At 35.9% G+C, this 18,661-nt stretch overlaps 1 protein-coding gene across 2 annotated transcripts in view; it reads right to left on the minus strand.

Moving 5' to 3' along the window:
* EPHA3 (EPH receptor A3) overlaps window positions 1-16,491 on the minus strand; it is a gene marked incomplete at both ends in the record, with an annotated part of 362,616 nt that extends 346,125 nt beyond the window's left edge. For both annotated transcript variants that reach the window (XM_082625509.1, XM_082625508.1), the window contains one exon: window positions 16,404-16,491. In XM_082625509.1, the coding sequence (XP_082481635.1) occupies window positions 16,404-16,491 (88 nt within the window). The remainder of the gene's footprint in view (window positions 1-16,403) is intronic.
* Between the last annotated feature and the right edge of the window lie 2,170 nt (window positions 16,492-18,661).

Consider the following 18,661-nt stretch of genomic DNA (forward strand, 5'->3'; position numbering starts at 1 on the left):
AGATTAACTTTATTTCATTTACTCAGAAATTGAATTTTTAGTGCACTCCGTTTAGCATGAATGAGGGAACACACAATTAGCAGCATTACTCATGATTCTGATCCTCTTGTCTATCAAACATAATTAGGTCTGCACTGGTTATCTCACAGTGTTGCCGTGATGATCAAATAATATAATTTTAGTTAAAGCCACCTGAGGTTATTACATGCTATACAGATTCAATGTTCTTGTAAACTTAAAATATTATCTAACAACAGTTCCAATACAATTCTTCTGAATGGTATTGAAAATCAACCATCAATATATGGCCTAATAGAGAAGAAAAGTGACATCAAGACACTTTTTAAAAGCACCTATTTGGGGTTTATAAAGTGTTTTTGTTTGTAGCCAAATAAGAACAACACAGTCTAAGAATTCTAGCCACTTAAAGTCAATGGTTGCTAGACTGGAATTTGCCAGGATATAAACCTCAAGGCTCCTGTGATCTGTTGTATAGCAATCTTGAGTGCAGCATAATTGAGATAAGAAGAAGAGAAAAGTTAATGGAATTTGAAAGTCAACCTGCTGTGAGTGATGTCTCTGGATACATTGACTAAATCTAACCTTGCAATGCAATGTCTTAAACCCCACACTGATACAGGCAAGAACATTAGTTACTAATGCTTTCCTCTCCCAAAAACGATGCAGACCTGATCATAGCCTTTAAGTGGTGCCACTATTCAAATGCCAGGGCAGATAGAATTGTGATGTACAAATATATTGTAGTCTGAGTTTTAATGACACTTTGTAACATGGAATGTTTATTTTAATTGCTAAAATTTTTGAGTTTACAATTATGAATTTTAACAAAAATATTAGGAAATTATTCTTAAGGGTAGGTGGGAATATATAAATAGACTAATTCTTTAATGACTGCCTCATGCTAGGTTATTTGCCAAAGATATAAATGGTCTCTTACCAGATTTCATATTCTAATGGTTGATTTCCAAATATTTTTGGTTTGTAACAGAAAATATGTCATTTCATTAATTTCAGAATATTTTCTATTCAAAGAGCTATGTAGCATATATTAACTTCTAAAAGTGATTTAAATTGGACACATTTTGAAGTGTTAGAATTCCACTTGAGATATAAATAGGAGTTTTTGGCAAAAGAAATCATTGTGGGAAGTCTGGATGGATATGGTTCTGGATGTCTTTCACATGCTTTACTCTGTCTAGTCTCACTGCTTTTAAATAGAAAAAAATGTATAAATAGGTGAAGGGGTTTACATTCATGAAAACAGTAAGGGAATCCTCACTCAGTCTCCTTGAATTGGCTTTCAGGTGGGCACTAACACGAGATTTGCTGGTCAAAATGATGTGTGGTGTCTGATGAGAATTAGAAGGCGTAGAATGAAGTAAAGGAATAAGAACAAAGTGTAGGGTAAACTAGCTCATATTGGTTGTAAGTGCTTCTGGAAAGAAGGAACCCTTGCCACTGATCTTTACTGTCACTTATCCCACTTGGCCGAATTATGGATTTAAGATGCTCAGGAGTCTTGTTCTCTCTTCCCTTCTTACCCTCTATGATAATGAAGAGACAATCAAATGTCTACTCCTTTGTTCACTAGCACTGACAATGTCATAAAGAATTATCTGCACCAAGAATTTATATACCACCTTCCCTTCTTACTAATAAGAATTCATTAAAAATTTTTAAAGGACTCAGTCATTAAAATAAGATTTTGCAACAAATGTTCTCATTTAGTAAGGACAGATTAAAAACTTCAGGTATAAATTTCTGGAGTTTTACATTTAAAGAATCATTAATACAACAAGATTTTTCAAGAGCATTTCAAAATTCTGATTCATAGTGGCTATCTGTCCACTTAGAAAGACTAAGAGTTAAACAAATATTCACATCTTTTAGATTAAGTGTTGCAAATATACAGACAGTACTAAAATAATTTTTAAAATTAAATGCCACAATTTCTTACTGAAGTGGAAGATCGTTTCAATTATTTAATAACATAACTATGCTTTGTGGTAATGCTATAGCTGCATTTAAGAAAACATTTAGAAATGTCAAGGTGAACAGTAGGGTTTAATGGCTAAAGAATATCAGACTTGTAATAATAGACATGTTTTCTTGTAAAACCTTCAGCTATAAGGTGCTTTTATAACCAAGTGCAAATAACTATGAAACCACTACAGCAGAAAACAAACCCATCCTTTGATTATGTCTTGTTTTTACTAAAAAATAATGACATTTCCTTTCCTGTTTGTGCCATCACTGTAATTGTCCCAGCCACATTTCTTGTACACTAATTATCTTTATCATTTTCATCACTTTCTGTTATGATGAAAAGAGTAGCTTTGCTCTAGGTTACAGATAGCAGAAGAGACCTTTAATCTGCTCCGAAGTTATACTTAAATGTCGCAAATAGAAGAAAATGATACAGGAAGTAATACATTTTGATGTCAGTGTTGTAATTCTCTGTATGGTACTCTGGAATAACATGGAATCAGGAAATCAAGATGTATTTTCTGACAGGAGTCCATCAAAGCTCAGCTTTTCATTTTTACTGTACACACCCAGCTATGCCACAGAGAAGAAATATAGAGAAGTCTGGTTTATTAATGTACTTATCTATTTCAACATAACTTTTATCTACTAGGATTATATATTTTTAGTTAACAGCTCCTATAGACTTCCTGTTTATGTTTATTTCTAACTAAACATAATTAAAACATCTTTGTAATAGATCATTAGTATTGTATTTCACAGACTAAAAATTATAAAAATGTTTTAGACTATAAATGAAGTCAACTATAATCTATTAATTGTAGGTAGATAAAACTTCCTGTAATCTATGTTAAATATTACAGGCATTTTGTGTCATAGAAGTATAAATTTATGATAATTTCTCAATCAAATAACCAAGTAAAATAATTATGTAAAAATTAAAAAAAAATGTGTAGTGCTAGACATTTCTGTGAAAACCCTCTTGTTGCATGGTATCAATGGCTTATTTATGGGATATAAGCAGATTTCTGGACAAGGTGGTATACTATCAACTTTTTCTTATTAGCTTTTCTTCCTGGGCAATAATTTTAGATTAACTTCTATACAGGCAGGTCCTAATTAAAGAAGAAACTGTAATTAGCTGCCGCATCTCAATCTTTGCCAACAGCAGGAAGAAGTCGTTGGAATCAAAACATAGTCTTACAGTAAGATGTCTTGTGTTCTCATGACTAGAGCAGCTCAAGGAAATAACAGAAACACAGACCAAAATTCCACTTGAAACTTGGATACTTTAGTAAATGTTAACTCTGTGTTGTTTCTAAAGTGTTAAAATTTTCTATTTTTTTCTTTTTAATCTGAGAAATCTAAAGGTCACTCTGATATTAATACTCTTATGGAGGAAACAGCTATTAAAATATCCCTTGGGAATGTGTTCTTATAACAAAATAATTCTTTCAAATAAATGAGTGGGGATGTTCTACTGTCAATGAGGTTTTACTACATTAACAACCTCAGCTTTGATAATGGTCCCTAGAATAGCAGGCCTCTTTGCTTCTGTGCACTGTCAACCTATATTATGAATCATTTAGACAAGTGAAATGTGTTTCCCAAAATGTAAGGTACTAAAAGTAGAACATTAATGATTATGTAAACATTGTACTGTTTCAACACATTTTAGCTTTTTAAAGTGTTCTAGAACAGAAAAATTTGTTTATTTCTACTTTGAGAGTACTTTTTTGACAGATTAAAAAGTGAAAAATGAAAATATATCCTTCAATTTGAAATTATATAAATAATCATTAGGGCAAATAGGTGCTCAAGCATTAGCACATATATTTTGCCTTCACACCATAAATTCAGGCTGTCTTGGTATATACTCTTTATTATATTGCTTGATTATTAACCTTTGACTACTAAATGTAAGCTGTCTGTTTAGTCAGGGTTTGAACAATGGCTATGAAAATGGAATAGAATGTAGAAGATGGCCTACAAAACAATTCTAATATAGTAGTTATTTTCAAAATAAAAATATGCTTGGAAGTCCCTTGAATATAAGGATTCAAATTTTAACATAGGGAACAAAAAGTGTAGTGATGAAATTAAATTTCAATTTAAAAACATTATTTGGAAGATATACAGATTGCCAACAAACACATGAAAGAATGCTCAACATCATTAATCATTAGAGAAATGCAAATCAAAACTACAATGAGATATCATCTCACACCACTCAGAATGGCCATCATAAAAAATCTACAAACAATAAATGCTGGAGAGGGTGTGGAGAAAAGGGAACACTCTTGCACTGCTGGTGGGAATGTGAATTGGTACAGCCGCTATGGAGAACAGTATGGAGGTTCCTTAAAAAACTAAAAATAGAACTACCATATGACCCAGCAATCCCACTACTGGGCATATACCCTGAGAAAACCATAATTCAAAAAGAGTCATGTACCAAAATGTTCATTGCAGCTCTATTTACAATAGCCAGGACATGGAAGCAACCTAAGTGTCCATCAAGAGATGAATGGATAAAGAAGGTATGGCACATATATACAGTGGAATATTACTCAGCCACAAAAAGAAACGAAATTGAGTTATTTGTAGTGAGGTGGATGGGCCTAGAGTCTGTCATACAGAGTGTAGTAAGTCAGAAAGAGAAAAACATATACCGTATGCTAACACATATATACGGAATCTAAGAAAAAAAAAAAAAAGGCATGAAGAACCTAGGGGCAAGACGGGAATAAAGACACAGACCTACTAGAGAACGGACTTGAGGATATGGGGAGGGGGAAGGGTAAGCTGTGACAAAGTGAGAGAGTGGCATGGACATATATACACTACCAAACATAAAATAGATAGCTAGTGGGAAGCAGCCGCATAGCACAGGGAGATCAGTTTGGTGCGTTGTGACCACCTAGAGGGGTGAGATAGGGAGGGTGGGAGTGAGGGAGACGTAAGAGGGAAGAGATATGGGAACATATGTATATGTATAACTGATTTACTTTGTTATACTGCAGAAACTAACACACCATTGTAAAGCAATTATACTCCAAAAAAGATGTCAAAAAATAAGAAAATAAAAACATTCCTTGGACATTTTTATATCACAAAACTTTTTTTTAATTTTAAAAGAAGCCCAATGCAGAATAAATTGGTTTAAATTTCTGGAAAATTAAAATCAGGATATAGCTTTTTTTTTTTTTTTTTTTTTTTTTTTGCGGTATGCGGGCCTCTCACTGTTGTGGCCTCTCCCGTTGCGGAGCACAGGCTCCGGACGCGCAGGCCCAGCGGCCATGGCTCACGGGCCCAGCCGCTCCGCGGCATATGGGATCCTCCCAGACCGGGGCACGAACCCGTATCCCCTGCATCGGCAGGCGGACTCTCAACCACTGCGCCACCAGGGAGGCCCCAGGATATAGCTTTGACTTCATCATATTCTAGAGGATATCTACATCTAGACTTTGTCATACACCATGACTGTTTTCTACAGACATACACACACACACACACATATAAACAAACTCTTCAATGTATAAAGGCCCACAATGTATAAAGGTCTTTATAAAGGCCCACATAGGATCCAGTGAAGTGCCACATGCCTATCAGTTTAATTCAAAACTCTAGCCCTTTACTTTTCATATTAGGAGCATAGTGTCAATGGAAAGTATCAAACAATTAGTGCTGTGGTGGTCAGGAAACTTCATTTACCACTGCAAGAGTATGAAAAATTCAGACAAATCTCAGTGTTTTTTCTTGGTAGTGTAGTCATAATATGAATAGCACCTATAGAAGCTTCTGTTTTGGGATGGTCTTTTTTGATATTCAATCATGTGCATTTCCAATACACACATGTGTGTGAATGTATATGTTCACACAGAATTTACACTGAGCTTAGATATGTGCTTATTAAAATAGCTCTTTCTGAATGTTTGGTTCTTTCAAAAGTGCTTTTTACTTGTATATGTATTTATTATGCATTCATTCAAATTATTTATAAAGTTTTCTAGATATATTCAGTAAAAAAAATCTGGGTTATAATTATCCCTATCACATGAAATTAGGCAAATCATTTAGTCTTCTCTCTTTGTTTTTACTAATTTATTGTTGTTATTATTAACTTTATCTTTTTAAAAAAATCTTCCTTATATTCCAGGGACTCAGCTTTAGGCAGCTAATCTTCTGTAAAGATTCATATTGCAATTTTTATGACTTTCACGTCTATGTTAAAAGTTTTTTTATGTAAGTATTCATTTTGTAGTCACGTGTCCCAACTAAGCTGTTATCTTCAAGGCCTTTCAACATGCTGATAACCTTCTTTTCCGAAATCCAGTAACTAATTCTCAGGTGTGCACTGTTTGGTAAATAAACCAAATTATTGCAGTATGAAAGATGAGTTAATTTTTTTCTTAACAGTTTTCTTAATTCATTTTAATGTTTTTTTTTAAATTTATGCCTTTGAAATTAAATGTAGAGTTCTAATGTTTTCACTAGGGCTAGGGTAGTAAAACTTGAGTTTCCAAAGGATCACCTTTGGAAAGGAAAATTTAAAGGGAATGGTTCAGTTACGTAAGGGGACAATACTGTTGGTCACACACATGCACATACACACACATACATACACACACTCACACACAGTGTTGCACATAGACTTTTCCTCAGAGTGTTGTTCTGCTTAGCCAGAGGATTATTTAGACAATCTACAAGGAAGCGATTGGAAATCAGCTTCCCAGCCTAACTTCTCAGTGTGAAGATTGTTATCATATGCAATAAAAAAGTACCTTTCTAAAATCTATAGAATTTTATTTGTTGCTAAATTACGTTTGAAAATCAAGAAATAAAGCATATGTTAACTACTAACAAGCTGTTCTTTGTTTCCCGTACTCATCCTGAGATAGATAGGGAATGCCTAAATTTCATACTGATTAGAAACCAACTAACTTTATCACTGGCAAAAAATAAATTTTAAAGTCTCATTTTTTATCAAGGGAGGGGGCGGGGGTGGGGGGGATGGGTGTTATTTTTTTACTGGACCTGCAGAGTTTATTGATCTACCTTTATTATTTTAAAGATGATAAATTAACCTCCCCTTAGTGAATATACAGAAAATTCAAGATGAAACTATTTTCATATTGATTAAATAGACTTAGCAATAAAATTAACCCAGGCTTCTCCCCTTGCTCCAGTCCCCACTGGGTAATCTGTCAAGAATTTTTGTCTTAAAACAAGAGGCAACTCAGTTTGAAGACTCTGAAGTCACATTACATTTTCTTGATTTGAGAGAGTTCTGCAAAATCATATATGAACTAGAACATTAAATAGTAGGGAAAACAGTTGTTGACTCTAATCCATCAGAAGTGAGAAAACAAAAGTTTGTTGCTAAGCCTTCGCTTTTGCTCATGGAAAATGTGCCAATAGCTTGAGTGGTTAGAAAACTCATTGGGAACCTAAATGATAACACGTTTGAAAACTTTTTTTCTCATGGTGCAGAGAAGAAAGCAAGGTACTGAAAGCAGCTTTCTGATTTGAAAGCCTGATGTCATCAATATGCTATTTTTGCTCTTTGCCAGGTTAACAGAATTTATTGCAGCAATTAATGCAAAACATATGTGCTGAAACACCCACAAGAAAAATATAATTGCCCCCAACTCAATTTGCTACCTTTCAAAACCCTGTTTTAGCTACCTTTTCTCAATGCCTCCACTTAAATAGAGTACAAGTGTTTTTATGAAAGAGGATATAAATCTTTATAATTTATTTTCTAATCTTAAATAATATATAAATTATCTTTTAAATAGGGGAAAGTTTCCATAGAAATTAAAGTCTACTTTTTAGGCCAAGTTCTACTTCCACCCATTACTGACCTTTATGACAATTCCAATAGTTAATTCACACTTCATTTTTATTAAATAAAACTAAAAAAAATCACATCCAGGTTATATTGATAATTGCCTCACAATCTCTGTGTATGGAATTCTTGACAAGAATCTTTCCAGGGTGAGGAAAAGAGTGTCTGAGTATAAGGAAAGGAAGACAGAGGTAAGAATGTGTGAAGAAAACACATCACAGATCACATCTTTTATTCCTCTGTCCACATCAAATTTTCTTTAATTCTTAGTGAGTCCCCAACTATGCAGATAATCATACCTTATGAGGGTAAACACTACAGATTCAAAGTACTCTTTGAAGTACTTTTTTGAAAGTACTTTGAAGTCTGATTTTTCACTCCAATACTCTGACTATTTCTAAGATTTTTCTTGCGAGTCAACAAGACACATTAGTATAGTCAGTAGGATTGAGGTTGAGAAGCTAGTGCTTTTCCTGAATAGGAGACCTCCTTAATTTACAGGCATTTGTGTACAGGAGAAAACATATGAGGTTAAAATCAGAAGACAGACAAGAGAGGGCCAGGCTCAGTTACTACTTTATTACGATGAGTTTACTTAGTTTCCTCAGTTGTAAAATGGGAGATGTCATAATACCTACTTTAGGGCGGCTTTAAGATTAAATGAGGTACAGTAAGTACTCAATGACAATGTAAGGGAAAAATCTTTCCAGCCAGTGGAGCTCTGTGTAATTGTTATGTGATTACTGGACATGACACTGAAGCCATATTTAGTCTTGGAATGCCCTGCATTCAACAATTCTATCTTTTACGAAAAACACTAAAGTTTTGATGACCACACAAACATCAGCATCATCTAACTACTAAACCTACCTCGGTAATGCCGATCCCAGAAACCCTTCCTGGCCCATTCCAGGTTTACTCCCAAAATCAGAAGAGGGAAAATCCTGTTTTAATTTAAAAAACGGTGCCAATCAAATATGGGGCTGTGGGGAAAACAGACAACTTTCGATTGTGCACGGGGTGGGGAGTGGGTTTGTAGAACATGCCCCTTAGCTCTCCCGAGGGACCTAACAGGTGGCATCAGTAGATGGTCTTAACGAAAACTGAAAAAAAAAAAAAAAAAAAAAGTTCTTCATTTTCGTCTAGAGAGACATCTTTTGAAAATTCAAGAAATAGCAAAGGGGTCGGGAAACACAGCAGCAAGCAGGACAATGGACGTCTCAGGCTCGTCCCAACCGAGCGGGCCGGGTACGAGGATCTTCCCCAACTCTACAGGGAGTTCTGTGAACCCTGGAGAACCCTGTCCCCCTCCTGCACCTGTCACCTCGCGGGGCCGGAACTTAGGAGGACAGACCGCGCCAACTATGGACGCCAAGCTGCAAAGACTGCCAGCTATGGGGGGAGGTGGGGAGTTGAGGGTGGGGGCGACAGAGATCTCGGGTCAGAGTTTGTTGTGAAAGTCGGGACTTGCCTGGCGCGTCCGAGGCGCTCGCGGTCTCCCCAGGTAAGGAGAGTCCAGGTGCTGAGGAGAACGCCCCTCTCCGAGCGCCGGCAGCTCCGTGGTCGCAGGCAGAGGGCGCACGTTTGCCTCTCGCCCGCCCCGCCTACGCCCGGCGCTAGTTTCCGCCGAACTTGGCGCCCTCGCGCTCCCCTGGCTCCAGCCTCCGCCCGGGCTGAGAGAGCCCGGCGCTGGACGCCGGCAAGAAGCCGGCCGCCGCAGGGGCTTCGCGCGTGCTCGCCGCCCGCCGCCCGCGGGAGGCCGCGCTGGCTCGCAGCGCCCGGGCAGCGCGCTTTGGCCGCCGGGCACCGAGACGCTCGCGCACAAAGAACCACCGAACCCCGAGGGCTGAGCTGAGCTGGAGGACGTGGACCCGGAGATGGGCTTTTCTGATCCGATCTTGAATCCGATGAGGAGTGAAAAGTAGTGAATTGTTGGTAGACTCCGTTTTCCCGCCGCACCTATGAGCCTGGTCCTGGCGGCGGCGGAGAGTTTGAGGTTAAGATGCCCTGGTGGTGGGTGTGGTGGCCGCGAGGGCGCCTGCTCATCCCTCAGTTGCCATATCCCTGGAATTCCCCGTAAAGCTCTGTTTCTTGCTAAAATTTCTCAAGGCACACTTTTGGAATTTAATCAATATTGCATTATCAAACGTGGGAGGTGTGATGCGAAGGAAGAGAAGCGCCATCATACCTCCTGTGGCCACCCCAGTTCATGGCTAAGGTTATTCACAACAGTTTATTTGTACAGTGCGGCCACTTGTTTCCCGCCTCATTCCTCGCCTATTATTCTGACTTCACCATGTTGGTTTGGATTCTGTGGATTTTCACCCTCTGCTTTGACTGGAACAGCAGGACATGGCTTAAAATGAAGGAAGGGAGGGGGTTCCCCACTCAGGGCTTCCAGTTTAATAACATCACTCCAAGTTGGAGGCTTTACTGCTGAACTGGTTTTGATTCCATCCATCCTCCACATGCATACGCCCAGGCTTCCAAAGGGGTTTGGCTTACACTCTCAAAACTTTCCTAAACAAAATATTTTCTTCAGGGGAAAAATCAAAAGTGTGTACACTTGAGAGGAGAAACAAAAGCACGCAACGCCCCCCAAACCCGCCCCCCGCCCCAAACACACACCCTTTTGTGCGTGTCTGTGTGTGTGCGCAGGTTTTTAGAGATCTACTAAAAATTGATTAGCCAGATGTTTGACGTGGTAAATATTTTTCTTTTAAGCAAAAGACAAATATTATCATTGGTTTTATAATCTTTGTATTTCTCTACCTCTCCATCTTTCTAATCGACTTTTTATTTTCTATTCTCTTGCAAAGACGTTTTTTCTCTTTGTAATCCACCACCTTTTTAATTTTTTTTAATTTCACAGAAAGCTGGTAGGAGGCAAACTAAAACTTGCTGACTTTCAGACTTTTCCAAGAGGAAAACTTCTGCCAGATTCCAAGAACTACCTGATTCCAGGGGAGCTGGTAACAGGCACAGAGAGTGAAATCAAGGGGTGCACATGTGCCCACACCCTGATTTCCAGGAGGGGTGTCTGCCTAGATTGATTTGTGTCTTGGAATCCTTTGCATTTTATAAACGTCCAAGAATGTTTTTATTTCTAAAGTCATTACAGAAGAATTAAGGTTTTCAAATTTCTTAGAAATAAATTTCAAAGCCTGGTTTTCAGTATACCTGGATGAATAATATAATGAATGTTTTACACCACCAGTCATCCCTTTATTTGAAAAATCTGTGGAAAGCTACTTGTGCATTTGATAAAAGCCCTGCTCTGACCCTCCCTGGTGATAAAATCCAGATCTCTGAAAACAGAATCAAAAAGGGGGCACCTGCATCTATTTTTCTAAATCTTTTATCAAACAGGAATTAAAAGAACAAGATTTATTAGAAGTTTTAAAGACAAGTGTGTAAAAAATAAAGTTGAGGATCTTGACAGAAAATGATTTGCAAAACAGTGTTCTTCCAAGAAATACATATTTCTCCTTCCATCTAGTATTTATGCCAAACAAAATCATTGGAGAATGACTAAAATCAAAGGTAACCCACATCACAGATTTCCTAGTAAGTAAATGTCTGTAAGAACTTATCGAGTTTTGATGATTTGTGGAAAGTTTTATTAATATTTTCTTGAAGATTTTATGACTTGGAGAATGTAACTCTCAAGAACAGTTCTTGCTGTTTCCATTTGTGTTGAAGTTAGTAAATCAAATATACTGTGGAAATATGTTTTGCCTCTAAAAATCCTTTGCATATGTAACTGATTATTTGATATTTAAAAATTGCATATATTTTATTTCAGAAAAATCCAGAGTTTCAGAGACAATTTTGACATTTAGGGATCTTCATAAAGAAAGTTATTTTGAGAAACTATTAAAAGTGAAGGACCCTTAAAGAACACACCAACATTTGAATATTAAAATGTGGATAATATATAGACATGATAAAAAATCTTAAGTCTTTTCTTTAAAGATAATAAGTTTCTTATGAGTCAAGGTGAAACTACTAAATTGTTTATAAAGGCAAAGAGTAAACCATAATTATATTCAAGTAATAAAAATCTTCACATGAAACTCCCTAAATCTACTACACAATGTTAAAAAAATACCTTTAAGTTTGGATTCTACACAACGTTTTGTTTAAAATGTTTGTATTCATTTTATGTACTTTTCATTGTAGCTCCCAATTACTAGTGTTTCATGGGAAAGACAACTTTATATAAAATGCACCATAATCTTACATGGGGTAATGTTGTTTTGTTATATGTAGTTTCCCTTTTATGGTTCCAGTTGCTTCTGAGTTATAAACATATTCAATTGACTTTATATCTTGAAATGGGTAGAAAAATCATATTAACTACAGCACCAATAATAAGAAAGTATAAAATTGAATCTGTTCATAGTTACGATGAAGCTGGTTTGTACTTATAAATCTATTGTTATTGCAAGAATATTTACTATTTAAGAGTTTTTAATTGATCATTTATAACAAGGACAAGAATGGCGTGATATATAAAACATAAGAGTGAAGAGAATGGGGTATCAAAGCGGACATTTCCCCACTTAAATTATTATTATCAATATTAGTCTTTAGGAAGATATAGATTCAGAATGAATTAATTTCATGATAGATTTTGAAAGGTTGCAAGAAGTTTCTTTCCGGCACAATCAAAATATTATCGTAGCAATTCAGGTTGTCAGTAAAAGCTTAAACAAATTTGCTGATAATCCTGTTAATGACCTAGGTCAAGTGTTAACTGTTGTGGGTTATAAAATAGTGAAATTAAGGTTTCTCCTACCTCCAGGCAAATAGCAAAGTTATAACTGTTGGGGGGAAGTAGGGGCGAGCCATTAGGAAAGCTATTAAATTACAAAAATGTATAATGCATTCAATTATTTAGTCTAGAATGATAAAATGCTATTAAAAGCAAATGTAAACTCTCTTTAAAAAATAACTATAAAGGTGATATGACAGCTTAGTTCTCTATTAATATTTCAACCACAATGTGTTATTATTTGAGGATAAGTGTTTATACATGAAAATGATGCCAAGTCATACTGATTTTTAAAAAGGGAAAAATCTATTATTTAAATGTTTATTGTCTCCATCATTTGCCTAATATTCAAAGGGAAGCATACAGTGCTCATCTCTAAGTTTTGCTTTTGAGCTTTAAACGATCACATAGTATCCTTTTGTACTTAAGTGACTTACGTTCAGTGAAATACATTTCATATAGTGTGCCTACCACTCCAATAAAAGTCTCCCCAAAAAAGTAGTATATATATGAAGATTGAATTTTATTCACTTTAATTTTGAAAACTGATTTCCAGTGTAAATAACTCTATAGATAAATGTTACTCTAAATTACAAACACTTTTGGATAGAAAAATGATTTAGTATATTATGTACTGATGAATAAGCAGTGCATTCTGCCTCATAAAGCTTCAAATGTAGAAAAGTGTCTAAAGAGATTACTTTATCCACTGCTAAGAGAGATTAAACAAACAATAGTTGATTCTTTACTTTATATCAAGTTTTAACCTCTTTGTAAAGTTATTTTTATTTAATATTATCATCATCTATCTGGGATGGCAACAGGGAGCAAATATATAAACTTTTCTAATAATACATAATGTAACAATCCTATTTTGTCATGAAAAGTAGTTGATTTCCCATGGAAGTCTTTTCTTGATGTGTCATGTAGACAGACCTGGTAAGATTTTAATAAAGTTCCCTGCAGCTTTTGTAAAGTTTCTATTTAAGTATATAGGCCAATTCTTGATTTAAATAACCATCAAAATTATAAATAATTATCATCAAAGAGGCCAGTCATAGAAAGTATCATCTGGAATCATTTTCTTGAAGGCATATTAGAAAGTTGTCTGTAACTGGATTAATAAAAGGAAAGTTCATACTAAACTTTTTTTCTAAGTATTGTTCTCTTATCATGGACCCATGGCATTTCAAAATTGATATTTGATTATCAATTCTCAAATTTGAAAAAATAAGTCACACAATGGCACATTTCCTAGCAATTAACTCAGTGGTTAAGTTTTTGTTCTCTTTTAGTTCTATCATGACTATCTTCATAATAAATTGCAAAATAAATTCTAGTAAATTTTCTATAGTGTTGAAATATAATTTTTAACATATCATTTTAAATACAACCTAGTATTTTGTATTTCAGTTCTCAAAATTTATATTAGAAACATTTATTAATGAGATTCATTTTATCATTATTCCTTCTACCCAATATATAAATTTTCATAAGCATTGCTTTTTATTCAAATAACATTGTTAGAAGAATTGCATAGAAATCTTGGCACATACTTGGATTTTTCACTTTTCATGTTGTTCAACTCTACCACTATGTCCCAAGCTATTGCATTAATATTTGAACTCTTACTCAAATATTACCCAAGTTAAACCATTCATTTTACATTTTGTTTCAAAGCTTCCCTTCATGACCTCAGAAGAGAAAGGAGACTACCATAGGACGTGATCTGGAAAGAATAATCCCACAAACAATGGATAGATAAACTTTTGCCCAAGCAAATTAAATGTAATTATGTCAGCTTTCTGAATATATTCACCTTTTTATATACATAATGTCAGTGTGTACCTGCCTGTATAATGATATGCATTATATACCCTAATATACATAAGGTGTGGCTTAAAAGCAATTTACATTTGATAATTCCTATTTCATTAAATTAATATTCATTAATTTTATATAAGTGTCAATAAGTTTAAAAGGCCTTTTTTTCTCTTGTAATTTACTGAAAGGTTACGTTTTGCACAAAAATAATGACCCTCATTAATGACTCGCTATATCCCTGTGCATTATTAATTCACTAAAATCCATTATCTAAATAGTTTATAAATATTCCATCTGGATAAACACAATTTATCATAGCAATATGGGAATAATATTACTATTTTCTAGCTATTATCAATACTTTAATATTTTCAAAGAAACAAACAGAATAAACACTGATTTTAACATACTTATATGTTACTCATTATACAGATAACTATGCTTGCCTTTCATTCATAAAAAATGATTGACCATTACTTTCAAATAAACATGTTAATTTGATTTGTAAAAAAAAGTCACTTGAAGGTAAGATAATTTCTTGATCCTTTTATTTTAGAATTTTTAATTTCCCAATAAAAAAAGACAAAAAATTTAATGAAATCTGCCAAGTTGATAAAAGCAGTCCCTAAGGAAAGGATGAAATTAAACTGCTCTATTAGCAGTGAAAGTAGGTCACCAAATATGAGAGGCAGTTTTTATATTTAATTAAAAAGTTTCTAAATATTTTTGAGTTTTTACTTGTGTTTTTTAAAAATAATATATACAATATACCACGGTACTGGCTTGTCAATATATTTTTTAGTTAGTGACATAACATATAATGTAGCATTTGCACATGAACTTCTCAGTATTGCTAAATTGCTAAATATTATTGTTATAAGTTCAAAATGATTAAGAGGAAATCCAAGTTGTAAGTGTTGCTTGAAAGCAATCAATTATTCAGAAAAGTTTTTCTTAAGAGTTAGCGATTATATTCACAAATCATTAGGAATAGATCATAAAAGGTATACAGGAAAAAGGCAATGTCTCTATTAAGCACAAAATCTTATAGGAAACATTGCTGTCCTTAATATTAGGTTTGCACTTTAATCCATTGAAAAGGGATGAATGCCCATTAGGAGGAAAATAAATAACCCAGCACTAAGGAAATACCATTTGCTGCATATGAACATTCTCTCTTAATTTGCTGTTCAGTTATTTACTACACCTACCCATGAGTTTTCACTATTCATTAAATACATTCTCCTATTCGTATATAAGCCCTTAAACAAAGAAAATCCAATCTCAGCTTATTGTAATTCCTGCAAATATCACTTATGTTAACGTGGCATATGCTGCTCATTAGAACCTGTACCACAGAGCAAACCACCGCCTGGCGGGATACACATCACTTCAATACAGCAGTTGTAACATAAATACACACACACACACACACACACACACACACACATCTCCGCTTCAACAAACTCTGATTTCGCTTTAGCCCATTCATAAATGCCATGATCCTAAGTTGGAACAACCTGTCATTACCTTTAAACATACTAAAGAATCTAGAGAGAAGGGTGGAATATTCTTTTAAACTTCTCAGAGTACTACATGGTCATAATTAGGAAATAAAATACTGCCATGACTATTTGGCAATTAACATACCGGGTTGTAAAACTGGAGGATTTTTTCTTTCTTTCTGCTTAAAATTGGCAAACAAGATAATTGCTTGAATTGGTATCAGATTTAAAACACATTTTAGGTTTAGGCAATCCAAAGTTATCTCTTAGAGTGTTTCAGAAGACAGCCGAAAATAAAAGCACCTCTTTAGTTTACTCTGAGAGCGAACCGCTTTATTCGGAAGGACCTCGAGGACCTGAGAAGGCTTCGGTGAGAACGTGCTTGGAAGAGCTTTAGCCCCGCGGGACGGGGCTGTGCGCGTCGCTGTACCTGGCTTACCTTCATTGGAAGGTTGGAGAATCAGTTCCCCGAAGCAATTGAGAACAGAGCAGCTGAGAAGGAGGAAGATGGAGAGGTGACAATCCATGTTGCTGGTGCAGAGGGCAGTGAGAGGAGCATATCTCCATGAAGCATGCCACTGATGTGAGGGGGAGCGCTCTGATTGCTGGAGAAGTTACCATGCTCCGCTCGCAGGCTGATGTCAAGTTTGACACTGGAGATAAGGAGGAGTCTGGCTGCCTTTCCTCGAACCTCGCTCAGGGACATCCCTGGGTCCTAGTGCCGTCGGAAGCGAGCGCTGAAAAAGAACAAGACAGCGCGCTCGGCCTCGCAGACAGGCTCTGAAGCACCGAGCTGGGGCGGAAGGGGGTGGAGGTCGCGGGCGTCACCAAAGGCGCAGGAAATCCCGAAGTTATGATGGTGCGGTGGTGGAGAGTAGCGGTGGGGAGAGAAAATCACCCCCTCCTTATTTTCAATGGAAAGCAGCTATTTTATTGTTTGCAGTACATGCTCTTGTAGGTTAATCTCCCGAAGAAACCAGAAACCCTGCTAGAGTGTCATATGGCAGAGTGAATGGAAAAGAAACTGAAATGCCAGAGAAATGTTTGTTATTAAAAGAGCAGGAGCCCTTCATTTAAAAGGAAAGATTGTTGATTGTATTCAAAGGAAAATTGGGATTATTCCTTCACTGTGTTCAATGGGATCATAACTCTTCGCGAGCCCTTTCTGGCGCAGAAAGACACTAATACGCACCCCAGATCAGAAAGTCTCTTCAGTTCTACACCAAGTGGTGTCAGGACTTTTTAAAGAGATTTGGCACAGGATTTCCGTGTGCATAAAGTGCACTTTGGTTTTCCAAACTAGGAAGTAACCTTCAGCATCCTAAGGAAGTGAGCAAACCCAGCCCTAGGAGTAGCTGCAGGTCAGCATGCATCCCTTATTCTATGCTGTGGGTATAAATAAGAGTAATAGAAGTCAAGCCTGAAGTTCTTGACAGCACATCACTACCCTCCCTCCATCACTATCTAGCATTCGGATCTCTGAGTTCTGTGAAATAAACAATGCATTACTCACAGCTTCCCATTTAGCTTTCCGACCACTTCCAATCTGATAATAGTTGGAAGCTGTTCTTTAGCATTCCAAACCCAAAGACTAAATAATAGTGTCCTTACACTTTCTCACTTACTTTACACCATGGTTATAAATGGTTTCTCTTATTTCCATCTCCCTTGCTGGACAACAAAATTGCAATCTATTTCAGCCAAATAATTTTGTAATTTCTATTTTGAGAACTATTCTTGCGTATCTTTAAAATATTCCCCAGAAAATGATCACTCAAATATCCTCACGCTCATCAATCTTTTCCTATTCTAAACAGAAAACAAGACTCTTACATTCCTTGTACAACTCTGGAAAGTAAAGGTAACCTGACAGCTGTAAGATCAGTGATCAATTTTAGAGCTTTAAGTTGTGGAATCTAAATAAGGATTTGAAAGGCCTTGCTAATAAGTATTCTTTTCACAAACACTATGTTTTTACTGAGAGAACATGATTTTCACATGAATTTAAATAAGTGGCTTCTGATACTAGTTTGTCTGCTGGGATCAACGGTTGGGGGTGGGTGGGTAGAGGAAGCCAGGAAAAAAGACTGACTGCTAACTTTTTGTGTGTGTGCCTTGTTACTTTGTATCTCTAACTTCTTCCCACATTATGTCACCAGAGGCTGTAGAACCCCCTTCAAGTGCCAAGTCTGTCATAATTGAAAATGATGACATGTACTGAACAGAAGATTCAGACAGTGGTGACTCTGGCACTTTTTAAAGTTCCAACACAATTTTAGTCTTTCCACTGTTCTAGGTTTAGATAAAATTTTTCTGAAACTTGAAAGAAAATAAACCCTAATTTGGAAGTGACAATTTAAAAACATTTTGGAAAAACATGGCAATGTGCTCATATCCACGTATACTGGCTTCCCCTTACACTACTTCTCTTTTCACACTTAAACCGCTTATCACTGTGGAAAGAGGCATTCATGTTTGAAAGAAGCTACAACAGTGTGAAAATAAGTAAAAAGCAATTCCTGGCCTGGGAATAGAAAGTAAATAATATAGGATCTCTCAATTATAGACTCTCTAGTTCAAGAGACATTGGATAACAAGAAGTTTCCATAATATGAATGCCATTTTGAATAGATGTGAAAAAGAATGATGTCAGCAAACAGAGGGGTGCAAGGAATTTAGCCAAAGTAGTAGTAGGGG

Source organism: Mesoplodon mirus, assembly GCF_964341445.2.
Source record: "Mesoplodon mirus genome assembly, chromosome: 6".
Taxonomy (NCBI): domain Eukaryota; kingdom Metazoa; phylum Chordata; class Mammalia; order Artiodactyla; family Ziphiidae; genus Mesoplodon; species Mesoplodon mirus.